This window comes from Branchiostoma belcheri, unplaced genomic scaffold (assembly GCF_001625305.1).
Source record: "Branchiostoma belcheri isolate BF01 breed outbred unplaced genomic scaffold, Haploidv18h27 scaffold347, whole genome shotgun sequence".
Classification (NCBI taxonomy): Eukaryota; Metazoa; Chordata; class Leptocardii; order Amphioxiformes; family Branchiostomatidae; genus Branchiostoma; species Branchiostoma belcheri.
In genome coordinates this window covers 16,503-31,378 of record NW_017803962.1, presented here as the reverse complement: position 1 = coordinate 31,378, position 14,876 = coordinate 16,503, and the positions used below count along the sequence as shown (strand labels likewise).

At 40.9% G+C, this 14,876-nt stretch overlaps 1 protein-coding gene and 1 pseudogene across 1 annotated transcript; one reads left to right on the top strand and one right to left on the bottom strand.

Moving 5' to 3' along the window:
* Nucleotides 1–751: 751 nt before the first annotated feature.
* Nucleotides 752–7,149, top strand: LOC109475732. Its single transcript, XM_019776495.1, has 4 exons — nucleotides 752–893; nucleotides 1,864–2,059; nucleotides 2,875–5,168; nucleotides 5,951–7,149. The coding sequence occupies exons 1-4, from the start codon at nucleotides 775–777 to the stop codon at nucleotides 6,006–6,008; spliced, it is 2,667 nt and encodes an 888-aa protein (XP_019632054.1). The 5' UTR covers nucleotides 752–774; the 3' UTR covers nucleotides 6,009–7,149.
* Nucleotides 7,150–9,485: 2,336 nt separating this feature from the next.
* The window catches only part of LOC109475726, a 13,547-nt pseudogene continuing 8,156 nt past the window's right edge, over nucleotides 9,486–14,876 (bottom strand).

Below are 14,876 nucleotides of genomic sequence, written 5' to 3'. Positions count from 1 at the left end.
TTGGATGTTGATTTTTCTTGTACATGTACGACATTTGCAGGGCTGTGGCTGAAGATCGGCACAGCTGCAGTTTCAAGCCGTATCTTGTCTTCAACATGTTGGACGGACGAGAGCAGGAAAGCCGTTTGAAGGCGGGGTGAGTTGTGAAGGTTGTTGGGACTTAAACTTAACTATTTACATTGCTTTTACCATACCTACTAGTATGTCAGGGACCTGTAGTATATATAATAGTAATCAGGAAATTCAGTGAAAAAATGAATGCAATGAATGAATGAATAAAAGTCAGCTTTCTCAACCAGAATTTGGTCACTTTACTTATAATAGTATGATAGTAAGTAAAGTGACTGTAAGTATGACTCTAACAAGTAGAGATATACATGTACATGATTGTACACATGTATAATGTAATAATACAGGTCTTTATAGTAAGACTGACATAAAATTGTTAGAAATTGAAATACATTTTCAACAATTGCAATAAATACAAATCATGTATCGTAGAGTCGAACTCGCTGCCACCAAGTACAGTTGGGGCATCATCACTATATAGCTTTAAACAATGCCTGCAGCTAAATGTGCAAAGATTGGATGTAACAGGTCATTGGGTGTGATATGTATACCTAGCAGCTGCCGTGCTACGTGCCTGCGAAGCTGGACTGTTATGCAAAGGCGGTTATACCAGCTATACCAATACAGATACAGAATACAATACAGGTGATGATGACTATGGTTCTTTTTTCCCCCAGAGGGATCTATAACCACACGGAGGCAGTGATGGTGGTCCAGCTGGTCATGGCGCTGAAGGAGAACCCCGCCATCGACACTCGTAACATCGGCGTCATCACGCCTTACCAGAAACAGAAGTGGCTCATAGAGACTGAGCTCATCAGGAGGTGGGCTGTGCTCATGTGTCAAACTATACCCATAGTTAGTTTTCTGAAGGAAAGGACATATATAGAATACAACACGGGGTACCCGGTATTCCATATTGCCCCAGGTCTGAATGCCGGAGGGCGACCCAACTCTCGGGAGGGCTGGGACCAAAGGTGATGCGGAATACACTGTGTTGTACATGTATTTTATATACATGTATGTCATAGTTTACCTACCCTAGAAAACATGCCCTTCAATGCAAAATGAGCAAAAATGTTGTGTCCCTAAACCAAAAAATGCAACAACATCAATAACATCTGAAACCTGTATTCCTATTTTTGAAAGCGGCGCATGCAAAATGCGTTTGAATCGTTCTATGGAAGCCCTATGTTCTATGATGATGATGATGATGGAAGCCCGGGCTGCACCATAATGTAGGACCCAGTCCGGAACACCATTGCCAAAGATTATCACGGCCTGGATATGATATAAATACATAAGCCTTTGTACATGTCTAATCTGTTGCCAACATGTCCTGCAAGCTCACTGAGTGACGTGACAGGAAAAGGACACGCGATTTTGGCTTCCTTGTTTTCAGATTTAATATAATATACAATGTATTAACAAGACTTAGTCTTTATACAGTACTCAATTAACTTTCCACACACGTCATGGTTTTCATTTGTTTCTTCCCTGTGCAAAATCCTATAAATCACGTTAAAATTGCAATTAAAGGCTGTGTACATGAGCTTCTACATGACTGATTGTGTTTTATGCGAGAAATTTACACAATTTAAATGAGAATTTCAGAGCATTTGCACCCGTACTGATAAAAAAATGCACAACTTTTAATCCGGTTTTGCACGAATAGATGGGAAGTTATTAAAGTGTTACAGCTAATCAGTTTTTATCCCAAACAGCTTGTAACATGTATCTTTATACCCTTTTCAAAGGTTTTCATGTCCATTTTCCCTTCTCTGTTATGCACAGTGGTAACAATCAGGTTGAAGTTGGCACCGTGGATGGATTTCAAGGTCGTGAGAAGGACATCATCATCCTGTCGTGTGTGCGAGCCTGCAGCAGCTCGGGAAGCATCGGTTTCCTGTGCCACCGGCAGCGCATGAACGTGGCGCTGACACGAGCCAAGTTCTGTCTCTTCATCGTCTGTCATGAAGCCTCGCTCAGGGTAGGTCTTTAATTGTAATCATCATCATCATTGTGGCGTCTGCGTGGTGTAGTGGATAGAACATCCGACTGTCAAGCAAGGGGACCCAGGTTCAATCCCCAGGGCTGGACCCAGACATGTCCGGACATGCACCCAGATGTTGTGCCCTTGGGAAAGGCACTTAACACGTATTTCCCCCTCAGTTAGAGGTTCCTGGGCCCTACTAGGGTTTGGGTTCGCATTAGGAAGGGCATCCAGCCTTAAAAATCTTGCTTCAACAAAAAGACTGTACTTCGTGCAAACACGTCTAACCCCCAGTTCGGGGAAAAATTATGTTAAAACGGTAAAAAAAATTGTTGGTTGACCGTATTGGTCGGGGTTACTATCCCTTACAGGTTGGCATACCCTTTTGTTAGCATTTTTCCGGGTGACTTCACCAACTCCGGATCCAGACAGTAGGATTTTTGACCATCGCACACCAGATCATGCCCCTTCTCTTTTTGAAAATGTGTGGTGGGTTCTCTGGGATGTGACTCTCCCCAAATACTGGACCTCCATTACTGGGGACGCCCCCAACCAAAGCTAGGTACTTATTTTCACCAAAGTGAAGTGAGGAAAATCATGTAAACCGCCTTTCCAAAGGGCACATGGTCTGTAACATGGCTGTGTTTGAACCCAGGACCTCTTGGCTCTGAGTTAAACAGCCAATTCAAACATTTCCATTGTATAATATCAATTTTGTACTTTGTAGCAAAAGCTAACTCTTAAGATGACACGATACAACATTCAATCAGTTAGAATTGTGGAGATGTAATATTTTTGTCCCTCCTTTATAGACCAATCGTGACTGGCAGTCGTGCATGGAAGATGCTCGGAGAAGAGGGCTGCTCGTCGATGTGAAAGGCTTCGGTTCAGAAGAAGACTTCCACCAGTTGGGTCGGGCAGCCCGGCTCAACGTGAAGAAACTCTCTGTCAGGCCTGGCACTTCTCCTAACACTCACCAGGAAAACAGGCAGGAAAAAGGAGGAGAAAATGATGCCAGGCAGAAAAAAGGCAAGGCTCCAAAGGGAAAATCTTGTCCTGAAGACACTGGAAGACTGAAGAAAGGAGGTAAAGAACAAAGAAACAACAGTGACGTCACAGCATGCAGTAAGACAGGCAAACAATGTGAGAAGAAGTTGACAACAGAATGTCATCCCTCGTCTTCAAAATGCAAGACAACGAGTGCAGTCAAGGCCTACTCACAGGAACGTGGGAAGAAAGCAGTAGAGTCTGGTGGGAAAGTGTCTAGTACAAAGTCTAGCAAAAAACAAGCAACAAAGAGCTCTCCTGTCAACAGTTCATCAAAAGAGTCTCACAAAAGACCTACAAAAGTCACCAAGGGCACTTCTGACCACAAGAAGAATGTTGCAGGCAAGAAACACAAGAAAAATGAAAGAACCTCCACAGTAACGACCAAACATGGAACCGCAGGAAGACACGATGGGAAGAAGAGATCCCCAGAACAGCAGAAGAACAAAATGAGCGGATTCAAAATACCGTTGAAGTCAAAATCTGGGAATGTCGAGAAAACGGCTATCACTGCTAGACAGGAGTCTGTTGAAAGCAAGTCAGTGAAAGAAGCTTCATCTGTGAAAGAAACTCCTGCTGCAACAACCTCTTTGAAGGAAACTGCAACAGCAACATCTTCAGTGAAAGAAAGTACCACTCCAATATGTACAGCAAGTACATCGGTAGGACAAGTCTTCCCTCTTGATTCAATCCTTGGTCAGATGTTTGCTACCGCCAAAGAGGATGACGTGGGTGTGAATGGTTTTGACTCGGGTGAAAGAATCTCCAGTGATAAATCGTCAATATGTAACGGCCCAAAGGACGATTCCCACGGCGTTGTAAGTAAGAAGACGGGAGGCACATGTACATTACAAGTAGAAGCAAGTACAACTGGCAAGGCTAACTCTGTAAATGTCACGGGTGCTGCAGAGAGCAGACAGGCACTGAAGAGGAGGGGGGACTCCACAGGGGACACAAATGATGATGGTCCCAGGCACTTCAAGATACCCAGAAAGAACAGCCTGGATGGAGCGCATGGTCCTGCAAGTTGTCCTGATTGGAGTAAACCCTCCAGTGGCCAAGTGAACAATAAGGGACCTGTGGGACATACAGAGCAACGTGCCAAAGTAGTATCAGACTCACAACTTGCTGGTCACAGAGCTGGGTTAGTGGGAGGGCAGGATTTGGGTCAAACACAAGTGAACCATCTTCACAGAAGGGAGCATGCAAAACACACACCAGAGCAGGGACACAGCTCTAAAACCCGGTATACGATGGTGACCAGGACCGACTCATTCGGAAGGATCGTCAGGACCAGTTGGACAAAGTTGAAGTCGGTGTTGAAGTCGCCCACCCGGCGAACATCTAAGAGACTGAACGTGAAGTTTGACCCCTCTATCGTGAACACCCCATCCAACACCAGAGAGTTAACAAACTACTGTGGAAGTTACGAGGCCAGGATGGCAGAGATGAAGTCTCTTTCAAACACATCGAGATCTGGGGTGGGGTCATTTGTGCCCGACGAAAGAGACGCTTTCCAAAACACTGGAACTCTGTCGGTTACTGTTAACCTACAGTCAGGGCACAGAGCTACACAATTACCATCCTCAGAACTACCACAACTCTCCACTACTCAGTCTCAGGACAGATCATCCAACCATAGTTTGAGAGGCGATCCAAGCAAGGAGGCTGCAGTTAGCCATGTGAGGACAGGGGGCAGCTCTACAGAGTCTGGTGAACAGACAAGGCCGACATCCAGTCTTCAGATGACCTCTAATGCTTGTCCAAGATCAGGGGCTCAGGGCAACCGAATCAGTAACTTCCTTCCCACATCAAGCAGCTCACTTACATTCCAGAACCAAATAACGTCGTCCAGGCTTCACAGGGAGAGAGGGGAGGACAACAGGAGCTCGAGTACGCACTTGAACTATCCGAGTATCGTCACAGGCCAGTTTGCCAGGATCCCACACAGCAGTGGCACATCCGTGGCGGTGGGAAACGCAACAGGGTCGAGGGGTCCCACACGAGACCCGCGCCTCGCCCGCAAGTTAGATCGTGCCACACAGATCCTACCTCCTGGGTAAGTAGAAATACTGGTGCTCCAGAGCATACTTTTTTTGAAATCCTATAATAAATAGTCAAATTTCTTCCAAAAATAATTTTATCAAGTTGGTACATGTAGAACATACATGTAGGATATTGGGATTTTCTTGTACACAACCAGGGATTCTTCCTACACCTTGTTTACATAAGTAAGCTAGGAAGAATCCCTAGCTTCCCTAAGAAGTCAAATTTCTTTTTTCAATGTGCTGTGTAACTACTCCAGAAATGTGCACTGAAATATCCACTAACAAAATATCCCTAGAAAAGATGACAGTAAAAATATGCAAGGAAATAAGTCTAAAAAAGTGGGATGATTGACGTATACCGTAATACATTGTATTTGATTTGTTATCTTGAAAGTTCATTTGGGTTGGTAAAAGTCATTTGAAGCAAGTTTAAACCATAAAGTTGGACTTACCAAAACTTTCAACTGTACAACTCCGGTCTTTGTCAAGGAATGAGCAATCCACCGCTTCTGTGACGTCACATTATGCAGAATATGATCCACTGTTAACAGAGTCATGTGTATAATGTGACGTCACAGAAGCGAGGGATTGCTCATTCCTTAATACAGATTAGAGCTGTACAGTTGATAATTTAAAAAATTTAGGTAAGTCCAATTTCTTGTGTTAGAAATTGCTAAGTATTTTGAATTTCTAATTTTTGAAGCATGACAATGTGTTTATACACCTTGTGTTAAGTAATAAAAAGTTATGTGATATAAACATGGGGAATAACATAATGTTTCTGTTGACACAGGTCATTTGCAGGTAATCAGAAGCCAAAGAAAGACCGGTCACGTGTCTTCATGGATTGATGTCCAACTGATACATAGGATCAAGGATACAAGGAAAATATTTAAAGTTGCAAACTCTTATTTGTTTCATTCCAATTGTGCCATATCCTTAAAGTATGAGCCACTATATGGTGGTGAATCTGAACATTTGTTATGTCTAAACAATAATAATATAGTACAGATCTCAAATAACTTCCCATCTTGATCCCGATCAAAAGTTGTTCCAAACGTTAACTGGTTAACCGTCTTGCATTTCTTGATTAAGAAATTAATTGGGCTCATTTCTCGTGCAATTACAAATTTGTTGTAATTGCACGATAACCACACACGATTACAGCTAATAAATGCACATGGTTGATATGGCTTTGGCATGAGCTTTAACTGCATGTTACACAGCTTTTACATGGCTTTCAATCGCAATTTAAATGCGATTTTGCATGAGAAGTACTGTAAATCACATTATATTCGTGGCACTTTTATATTCCCGGTTTTCACGGTCACTTCTGTGCATCAAATTCATCATTACCACAAACAAATAATTCCCAGACTTTCTTTCTTCTGCACCTGCTGCCACCGCGAACATGTCCATTTTTTTAAACCTCGAAATTTTACTACATTGAATATAAAGTGATTTACAGTAAACGAGTTGAAACCATGTGTTAAAACATGTGGGAAGGGAAGTTAGTCGAAATCTGTACTGTAGCCATTGTCAATCCATGCAGGTATTAATAATAATTATGTTTTTAGTCACATTTGTTGCATTTGGACTCATGTTGTAGTCCATGTACTAGTGCTAGGATTTCTAGTTGATTGAACAGCTGATTGCTTAATACCATTTTGTTGTCATTGTATCTATTAGGTTTCATAATTATATTAGTTAAGTCAAGCGAATATTATGATGCAACGGTATGAACTTCCCTCTATATGTAGCTGATGAGCATTAACCTGTTGAGCATTGGCATTACTAGCGATTTGATTCTTCGCAAATATTATAAGGACTTAATAATATTTCATTAATCAATCTATACTACTGGACAAAAATGTTTCATTCCAGGATGCCTTACCTTCATAAATGTATTATAAGCCACACCAATTTAATTAATTGTTTCTCAGATTTTTGTAGAAAAAATATGAAGCGACATGGCAAAGAGCTATCCATCCTATGATAGCCCCAAATGCTACAATAGGAACATGATGTCAACATACCAGGCTGGTTTGTAATTTAAACAATGAATTTAAGACTTTTAATCAAACCATTGCATTGATAGATGGAAAATCTGTAACGAACTTGTAAAGACAATGACTTTTTTTGTCTTGTTTCTCTGTCTTATTCGCTTTTTTTTTTTCAAATCAGAAAACATGAAGCATGCAAATCCAAGAACCAACAAATTGAATTGGTGTGGCCAAGGACTACTTTTGGTTGAAGTTTAATGAAAAATGGAACACATGAAAATGTGTTTGAACATGATTTTGATAACATTATCAAGTGCCATATTGATAATACTTTCTTTCCAAAGAGCCTTGGATTTATTCTCAATTTTCAGTGAAAAAAATAAGTTGGTGCATAAAGTAAGACTGTGAGTATTCACATATTCAGTTGGCAATGAAAATATACTCTTGGCCAGTACCTAAATAAATCAGCCTTGTTAATGTATAATCATAGAAAATATTCAACCACTTTAATAGCATTTCTTGTTTCCTCTTTGAATTTTACAAATGGAAAGTAAGAATCCATTCAAGTCATATGGTAAACTGTGGAAAAAATATGTGATTACTAAATACATGTTTACGTTCTATAGTAGCAAGTTACTTTATTAAAGGAGCATTATGTAACATTTTTGCACCAAAAATTGAAATATTTTGTTTAAAGAAATATTTGTGTGATTGTAAGTTACTTCCACTTATTTGTGCAATTATCTCACATTTCTGACCTTTATGGTTGACGCTTAAACAATTAACCCACAAGAGGTGCAATCATTTGTGGTGCCACCACAAAATACCAGGCTGTAAACAAACATGGCTGACAGCTGTGTTTCCAGCTTTTAAGCACTTTTGTATGGTGTAATATTTTAGCACCTCCACTTCCTAATTATTTGCAATGGAGTAGTGTTGATTCAGGTTACTTCTGAAGAAATGACCAGAAAATTTACTTTTGTACCATTCTAGTGTCACATACATGTAATGAAGCCTAAGAAATTAAGATACTTAATTTCACCTTTTTATATAAATTTTGTTACACTGAAGAGAATGGTGCTGTATGTCAGAATCTCAGGAAAGCACCAGGCTGTATAATTATTCATTATGCTGGTCAAAACATTTGCACAACAATTGTTCAGATTTCTTTGTTGTTCTGTCTTGTGTATATACATTCACTATATGGGGCAATGATATTAGTACTACATGTGCCTTATGTTTTGCTTTTTTAATATTTTGTTATACAGATGTTTATGGAGAAAAGTCCACATATTATGTTCTAAATCTAATTATTAAAATGCAGTTTTCTGCTCATTCATTGTGTATTGTCCATATTAGTTTAAACTATTTGTAACGTAAGTCATATAATGTTATAATACAGATATTGAATAAGGCCGGTGGAAAACAGGCCAACAACTGAGGAAGACAGCGACAAAACTATCTCTTTTATGCCATCTCCCTTATGCAAATAAGGTCCTGATTTGAGTAAGTTATGTTAACGATGTTTACCTTCACGTAATTTCCAAATGCTGACAAGTGTGAACTTCCCAGATAGGCTGTTACCACCATGGAATGACAGCATTTTCTCACTGATTACCACGTGTATGCAAATTAGGTCCTCATTTACATATTAAGTTCTTATTGTACCCCAAAATAATAAACCAATAAATCATTATGTAACTGCAACTTTGACGTCGCTAATAACCTGTCTCATTTCAAATATTACAGTTTTAAATTAAGATTCAATCCACAGGCGTCGTGGGTTTCCTGTAACTTGTATGCATACCTTATATGCCGTATCACTTTGTATATAAGTAAGTAGTTAATGTAATAATCATCGTATGCTGTTCTTGGTCTCGGAAGGGCCACCTCCAATGATACTAGTAAGTCAAATCATTGTCAAGTTAAGTAGTAGAATATGTAGGTCTGCGGATTGGTAACTGTATAATTCTTTAACGGGTCGCCATCCAAGTAATTGTAAGCTTTAAAACGACGCACTTCCTATATATTGTGTAACCTTACATATTACCTCTACTTAAAATGTTTCTTTATAGTATTGAGCAGCTGCAGTATGCCTGCGTCTATATTTTCCTAGATGACAACTGTAATATGAAACAGGGCCAACATAGGCCAGAGATGATACCCAAAAAGTGCAAAAACGCTCAAGGTGACATTTAGTATTCCTTATAGTTTTGCCTCAGCACGAACAGTAGTATGAGATCCAGATATTCTTGACTTTCTGTTTACACTTCCATGTATACCGTTGCTTAACTTGATATGCAAAATTGTAGTAAAAAAAGTAAACTAAACTGTGCCAGAAGATATTTGGTTTTCAATGCAAAATTCGACGGACGTTTGAGGAGCTATCCTGTCGACGCTGCAAACGTACGAAATCAGCGTTTGTCAAGAAGTCTGTCAGCTCCTCCTCTGTAGGACTGTAGTCCTCTTGGATGGCGGACGATGACCTCTCCTTTCCCCGCCACCCGCCTACCCAGGACTGCAGCCTCTCCAACATCAGGTCTGCAACCTGCTCAGTTTCAGGCTTCTGCTGGGAATTCTCTTCCGCAACCTGATGGTACAATCAACATAATACTAGTATCATAACATGATGAAGCTATGTTGAGCTAAAGCCAACATGCACAGCTGTGCAGATTTTTTTAAGGTATAGTTCTGTACAAAGCTTTGCAATTCCTTTTCCCAATAAAACACTTGACTATTATGATTTGACCGTATAGAACAATTCCCAATACAACAGACCACATATATAATTTGCTTTGGTAGACTGTTTGACTATATACTTAGTATACATACAGCTTTACTAAATCAGTATGAAGGGGGAAAGGGAAAGAAATTAAAAACAAGCATGCAAAAAGAAGCTCAAATTACATATTTTAGTAGTATTTATTATATATTCGTGTGTCACTGACAGATTGGTACTTGGAAATTACATCGCGGTTTTCCTATATTTTTGATGGAAAAAAACATACGAAAGACCAAAGGCTACATATTCATAGTAAAGAGTACCTACATGGAGCAAAACATTGTGGTGAAATTAAGTGCCAGAATTTACTAACCTGATACGTGTATTAAAGATATATAACATACAGAAACATACAAAACCTAATTCGTACATACATGAAGTATTCTTAAGTGTGACAGATTACAAAGAATGTTCGTCTCAAGCATTACTTACACTTTGGAGAATAATGCATGACAGAAATAAAGTTTCTTGTTCAACCATGCACTCTTGAAAAATACTAACCTCATGTATGGCACCGTCTAGGATAGCAACAACCATGGTGAGGATGACCCATTGGAAGAACGTGATAAACGTGAAGGTGAAGAGCGGTCCCATGACCGTCTTGGCGTCTGACAACTCATAGAACTTCCCCAGTAAAAGCGTGAACATCGTTTCCACGGTGGCGACGAAGGGCGAAAAGCCCTCCTCCGTAGAGCCGAAAACGAGAAAGGCGAACGTCGCAAAAGCGACGAACACTATGGTAAAAATCAAGAAGAACCCGGATAGTGGTCCGGCTGCCTTCTTCATGGTATCTGGAAAGGAACGTGTAGGAGGGAGTCAGAACTGTTTGTTTGAAACCTTAGACACGCTGTTGGTGTTGGTCTCCAATCAACCGAACAAGCAGCCAACAGCAATTTGATAATCGATAAATTGACGGATCTGGTTAGGCAACATGTCAAGAACATAGCTAGGATTCTGACTTCCGAAAGTCTGTTAAAGTCATACTGGGAGGGGGGGGGGTGTTCCACTCCCTTCACTTGACAAAACAGTGGATACGGTGTGTCAACGAATCGGGCATAGAATCACATGCTGGTTGTGAACGAAAGAAGTTTCAAGTAAAGTTACCGCATGCATGCGTGTAGTGATTTAGCGTATTGGCAGAAGTAACATCGTGTCTCATAGAAAAACAGCTACTTTAAATGACAATGACAATGAACTTTATTGCATATTCACGCCCTACATGGGCCAAGTGCACTAAGTTAGATAACTTGGGTACAGGTATAGAAGAAACAAGTGTTACATTTTTGTTACTTCTCTATCTACAGAATCTATCTACAGGATCTCTTCTCTCTTTTAAAGTTGTTTTTTACCTGCGCCGAGAACAACGTGCTTGTTGAACCGCAGGAGATGCAGCAGTTTGAGTGTCCCCACACAGACCAAGCAGCCCAGCACGTACGTGTTGATCTGGTCCCAGTACGCAGCTCTGCGGTACTTCTCAAACGGTCTCTCAGCTGACTCTGTAGAAATCGTGGTAATTTCCTTCTTATAGGACATCAAGGACTAAGAATTTCACAAATTCCATATAGTATCTGACAACAGTGGATCTATCGGCTGAAATGTCAAACATTGATCTAAACAATTGCTATTTCCAGAAATACGCATTAGCAATTATTTTGTAGGGTAAATTATTCACTCTAACATGCTAGTAAGGTCTTATATGTGACATAACAGTTTCACAACGAGATTGTACATGACTTACCCGTATTTGTCCCTTGCTTTGACTGGAACTCGAGGATAATGTACAAGGTGTACAGCATGACCCCGACCTCGGCTAGAGAGAGGAGCGCCAAACTCAACTCTACACAGCCCCAGAAGGTCTTCAAGTACAAGCTCCGTAGCTTCAAAATCAAGTCCACTGTAATAAAAGAGAGGAGTTATACGTCAACTTGAGGCCAGAAATAACATATCAGGTCTTGCCGAGGCGTATATTAGCTGAATGCTAATCCCATAATTTTGTGCTATAACAACGTTACATAAAGTCATACTAATCATGTCCAAACCCAGATGTTTGTTGTTTGAAATACGTATGTCCAAATTGGAGTCAATATCTGCAAGGACTCGGACACTTACAGTAGTGTACCAGCTGGTGTTAGCATTGAATGTGCAACCTTAACAGACAAGAACGTAAGAGATATCATATGTGCACTCACATTCTCTGAAAACGAAGTACAAGGTGAAGATGATGAAGACTCCTTGGAATCCGACCACAACCCAAGCCCATGGAGTCTGGAAGCGGTAGAGTCGGACTGTAGCGATGTCCACACGGGGGTAGGCTTTCCCCATGGCAGTAAACTCAGTCAGCAGGCTCACCACGGAGAACAGGTTGGCGTGGGGATTGTAGACCGTCATCTCGATGAAGACGGCTCGGGTGTAGCGGTCGATCCACCCGCTGGGCTCCAGCTGCGCTACGGTGGCCAGGACGGCGGCGGGCGTGGTGTTGGTGACTGTAACGAAGTAGCCCCCGTCCCAATAGGTGGCATGTGCTCCTACTACCGGTATGTCTGTAACAGTAGTATGCAAGAACGTTATAGCACAAAACAGGAATAGGCCAGACCGACATGATATGACACACGTGTAGTAACTAACCAATCAATGAATCAAACCACGTGCACACCACATCCCTGTATTGGCATTTGGTTGAATCGAAAAGACTGAAACGTATAAAAAAACTGTCAAGTGTAATTTAAAGTACCTGGCGAATGACGGAATACCCAAGGATTGGTTTCATTTTGCACCAGTAAACTTGAATTGTCGTCAGCTGTCTCCGACCAACCCATCCCATAACGGCTGCTGTCGTGGGATGAGTGCGAGTAGGCATTGGTGCAGTCCTTGAAGATGTGTTGAACTGGCCCGGCCCTCTCACATGAAGGATCTGTGGACATAGTGAGGCATTTGGTCTCTGTAATTATCCTGTAGTACCATTTAGTACAGTCAGTGAACAATCGAGACCAAGTTTAGTTTTCGGACGAAAAACTGGTCACGGACGACCTTACTGAAAGCTTCTGTTGCAAACGTTCGTCAATGCTGGTGTATATACGTACCTACTGCCACCCTCAGCTGCCTTATCCTGACAGGTCCGACCACATATGACGTCTTGTCCGCCATGAATCCACCCGGTTCTCTGTTGCCATCGTTGTACCACTGATTGCCGTATAACGCAGGACTCAGCGTGTATCTTACAAAGTTCCAAAAGCTCTGAGCGTCGGCAACCTGTATAAGACACACAGAATTGATATAGTTTGAAATATTTCAACCTGAATGAATGAATGAATGAATGAATGAATGAATGAATGGATGAATGAATGAATGAATGAATGAATGAATGAATGAATGAATGAATGAATGAATGAATGAATGAATGAATGAATGAATGAATGAATGAATGAATAAATAAATGATGTTTATTGCCAGACAGTTGTTCACAGTTGTTGATGCCAATTGAGTTTGTGGATGATTTAGTACAGTTGTACCTACTCTTTTGTTATACCTTGAATTTGAAACAAACTGAAAACGACCAATGCCACCTGATTGTATCAACTGTACTCGCATTTGTAAAGGAATGATCCCCTCCATCGTCCACAGTTCTCCGAAGATGTTGAGTCATGTGGAACATGCCTGTGTCACGTGGCCCGTTGGCAATGACCACTAGCACCAGGACGAAGAGGAAGTAAAACGCGAACTCGTACAAGGCCTTTCTCATGCTGATCTCGACGAAACGGCGGACTCGCATTTCTGCCAGCTTTGTTGAGTCCGGTGGTTCTTCACGGCATTCCCTTGCAGGTGTCGCCTGTAGGATGGGAGGACATTTCTCATGGTTGTCTACTGACGACGGTTGATATTATTTGAAACTTACAAATTTGTTTTGCACCATGATGCACCAAATGACTTTGGACTTATGTGCCATGTGGTGTTTAGAATGAGCATCCCATTGTAATTTTAAACTCATGAGTTACTGACTCAAATTCGAGTTACTCCACCTTGATGGTTGACAGGTAGGCGCACACTTCCTCGTAGTCTAGCGTTGGTGTCTGATTTTCTGCGTCGTCATGAGGTTTCTAAAAGTCGACAGATGAGCATTAATGTCATAAACTTACAGAGTACAAAATTGACATGGCGTAATATGACGATACCACATCGTATTTGTGGTGCCTATATAGATATAAAACTTTTACTAGAGTAATAGAATGATATCCACCTTTATCAACTACTTCTTAATATTACTGTAGTCATTACACTATTTTTGCTTGAAGCACTACATTACACTATTTTTGCTTGAAATCCATAATGTTTGAAATCCACTTGCTTGGGTAGTGACTCTCCCTTTATATGATATCACCGACCACATATCTTTTCTTTCATCATTCGAGATATAATGAATGAATGAATGAATGAATGAATGAATGAATGAATGAATGAATGAATGAACTTTATTGCTCGACAATCGTACATGGTACAATGTGTGGCAGTAATACAACAATACTACAAAACTAAACTATCTTATTACATTTCTTACTACAAACTACTATCTATACAGTATATGTGAATTAATTCACTGACAAACTACTTAAAATAATGTTGGCTGAGATACTTAATTTTACCATTCCGAGATACCAAGGCAACTTTATTAACACTGTATAGTTCTGTACATCACCTCAAATGTTGTTGTGTACGTACGTAAGTACGTTGTAATCTGTGGGATCCTTACCCTCAGCACCAGCGTGAGTCCGACGGCCAACAGAACCACCTTGACGGGCTGAAGGACGAAGAGATCTGCAAAGAAGGAAGTGAAGAAGGCGAAGAGCCACTCCTCAGCTTTCTTCCGGCCGTATGCCTGGCCGTACAGGATGGTGAAGAATGCAGACACGACGCAGCTAGCAAAAACCAGGAACCAGGCT

Bases quoted from the DNA above. Each gene is read 5' to 3' on its own strand.
- LOC109475732 (XM_019776495.1), top strand. From the start codon at position 775: ATGGTGGTCCAGCTGGTCATGGCGCTGAAGGAGAACCCCGCCATCGAC. The intron at 2,060-2,874 runs GTAGGTCTTTAA...CCTCCTTTATAG, and splicing joins GTCATGAAGCCTCGCTCAGG to ACCAATCGTGACTGGCAGTC. The intron at 5,169-5,950 runs GTAAGTAGAAAT...CTGTTGACACAG, and splicing joins ACACAGATCCTACCTCCTGG to GTCATTTGCAGGTAATCAGA.